Source organism: Lolium rigidum, chromosome 3 (genome assembly GCF_022539505.1).
Source record: "Lolium rigidum isolate FL_2022 chromosome 3, APGP_CSIRO_Lrig_0.1, whole genome shotgun sequence".
In the NCBI taxonomy this organism is placed as follows: domain Eukaryota; kingdom Viridiplantae; phylum Streptophyta; class Magnoliopsida; order Poales; family Poaceae; genus Lolium; species Lolium rigidum.
This window is the reverse complement of record NC_061510.1, coordinates 37,717,529-37,719,649: the sequence shown is the minus strand read 5'-3', so window position 1 is coordinate 37,719,649 and position 2,121 is coordinate 37,717,529. Positions and strand designations below refer to the sequence as shown.

At 54.3% G+C, this 2,121-nt stretch overlaps 1 protein-coding gene across 1 annotated transcript; it reads left to right on the top strand.

Annotated features, from left to right (window-relative positions):
* Nucleotides 1-215: 215 nt before the first annotated feature.
* Nucleotides 216-1,790, top strand: LOC124695651 (inorganic phosphate transporter 1-2-like). Its single transcript, XM_047228475.1, has one exon. It carries the CDS (start codon nucleotides 219-221, stop codon nucleotides 1,788-1,790), a length of 1,572 nt encoding a protein of 523 aa, XP_047084431.1. The 5' UTR covers nucleotides 216-218.
* Nucleotides 1,791-2,121: the final 331 nt, after the last annotated feature.

Genomic DNA, 2,121 nt, shown 5'->3' with positions numbered 1-2,121 from the left:
CATCCAACCCTTCTAATAATAAATCAACACATATAAGGTATTTTTATACTGGTTCCAGGTTGCAACTAACAGATTGGCATATCTGTATTTCAACCCTGTATGTACGCCTATATATACGTACCAGCGGTACGGAAGAAAGCGCAACAAGATACCAAGAGGAAGAAGTAGAAGGAGAGCTAGCTGAGAAGCTTAGTTGAGTGCTCGTCGATCTGTCGGTCATGGCGGGTGAACAACTCAACGTGTTGAAAGCGCTTGACCAGGCGAAAACGCAATGGTACCATTTCACGGCCGTGGTGATCGCCGGCATGGGCTTCTTCACCGACGCCTACGACCTGTTCTGCATCTCCCTGGTCACTAGGCTGCTGGGGCGCATCTACTACACCGAAGCTGGCAGCAACGAGCCGGGTCACCTCCCGGCAAACGTGTCGGCCGCCGTGAACGGCGTGGCCCTCTGCGGCACGCTCGCCGGCCAGCTCTTCTTTGGCTGGCTCGGTGATAAGCTCGGCCGCAAGAGCGTCTATGGTTTCACGCTCATCCTCATGGTCCTCTGCTCCATCGCGTCAGGGCTCTCGTTCGGCCACGAGGCCAAAGGCGTCATAGGGACGCTCTGTTTCTTTCGCTTCTGGCTTGGCTTTGGCGTCGGCGGCGACTACCCCTTATCAGCAACTATTATGTCTGAGTACGCCAACAAGAAGACACGTGGAACCTTCATCGCTGCCGTCTTTGCCATGCAGGGCTTCGGCATCCTGTTCGGTACCATCGTCACCATCGTCGTCTCATCCGCGTTCCGGAACGCATTCCCAGCGCCACCATTCTACATCGACGCAACGTCATCCATTGGGCCGGAGGCCGATTACGTTTGGCGCATCATTGTCATGTTCGGCACCATCCCTGCCGCGCTGACCTACTACTGGCGCATGAAGATGCCAGAGACCGCAAGGTACACGGCGCTCATCACCCGCAACACAAAGCAGGCCACCGCAGACATGTCCAGGGTGCTCAACAAGGACATCACCGAGGAGGAGGAGAAGGTCCAGCTTCAGGTGGCCTCCGGGGACACCTGGGGCCTCTTCTCGCGGCAGTTCATGAGCCGCCACGGACTACACCTGCTAGCCACCACTAGCACCTGGTTCCTACTGGATGTTGCCTTCTACAGCCAGAACCTATTCCAGAAGGACATCTTCACCAAGGTCGGTTGGATCCCACCGGCAAGGACAATGAGTGCCCTCGAGGAGCTGTACCGCATCGCTCGTGCCCAGGCGCTCATCGCTCTTTGCGGCACCGTACCGGGCTACTGGTTCACCGTCGCCTTCATCGACATCATTGGCAGGTTCTGGATCCAGCTCATGGGTTTTGCCATGATGACCATCTTTATGCTCGCCATCGCCGTGCCCTACGACTACCTCGTCAAGCCGGGGCACCACACTGGCTTCGTCGTTCTGTATGGTCTCACCTTCTTCTTCGCCAATTTCGGGCCCAACAGCACAACCTTCATCGTGCCCGCCGAGATCTTTCCGGCGAGGCTCCGCTCCACGTGCCATGGTGTCTCTGCCGCTGCCGGTAAGGCTGGAGCGATTATCGGTGCATTCGGGTTCCTGTATGCATCACAGGACCAGAAGAAGCCCGACAAAGGGTACTCCGCCGGTATCGGCATGCGCAACGCACTCTTCGTGCTTGCCGGCACCAACTTCCTGGGCTTGCTCTTCTCACTGTTAGTGCCAGAGTCCAAGGGCAGGTCGCTCGAGGAGATCTCCAAGGAAAACGTCGGCAACGATGGCACCGAAGCTTAGGCTGGTTGTTCTACATGCACGGCTGCTGTTTGGTGTGTTAGCTTTCCCTTGTTCAGTACGTTTTCTTTTCTTCCGTGTTACCAATTGCTGAATTTGTGGTGTTGCTTTGATGCCGTGTGTGATTGTTTACGGTGAGATTTTCCCTACTATCTGGCGTTGCAATTTTGCTATGGAGTAGTGCTATATGGAGTACTTGTTTATTTTCTTCACCAAGAATTGCTAATAAAATCACTCATTTAAGAATGCCTATATTCTCCATAATGTCCCTTGACTTACCGATCAAGACCATTTTTGTAATCGAGAAGATTATAAGAGGCTTCCTCTGGAAAGG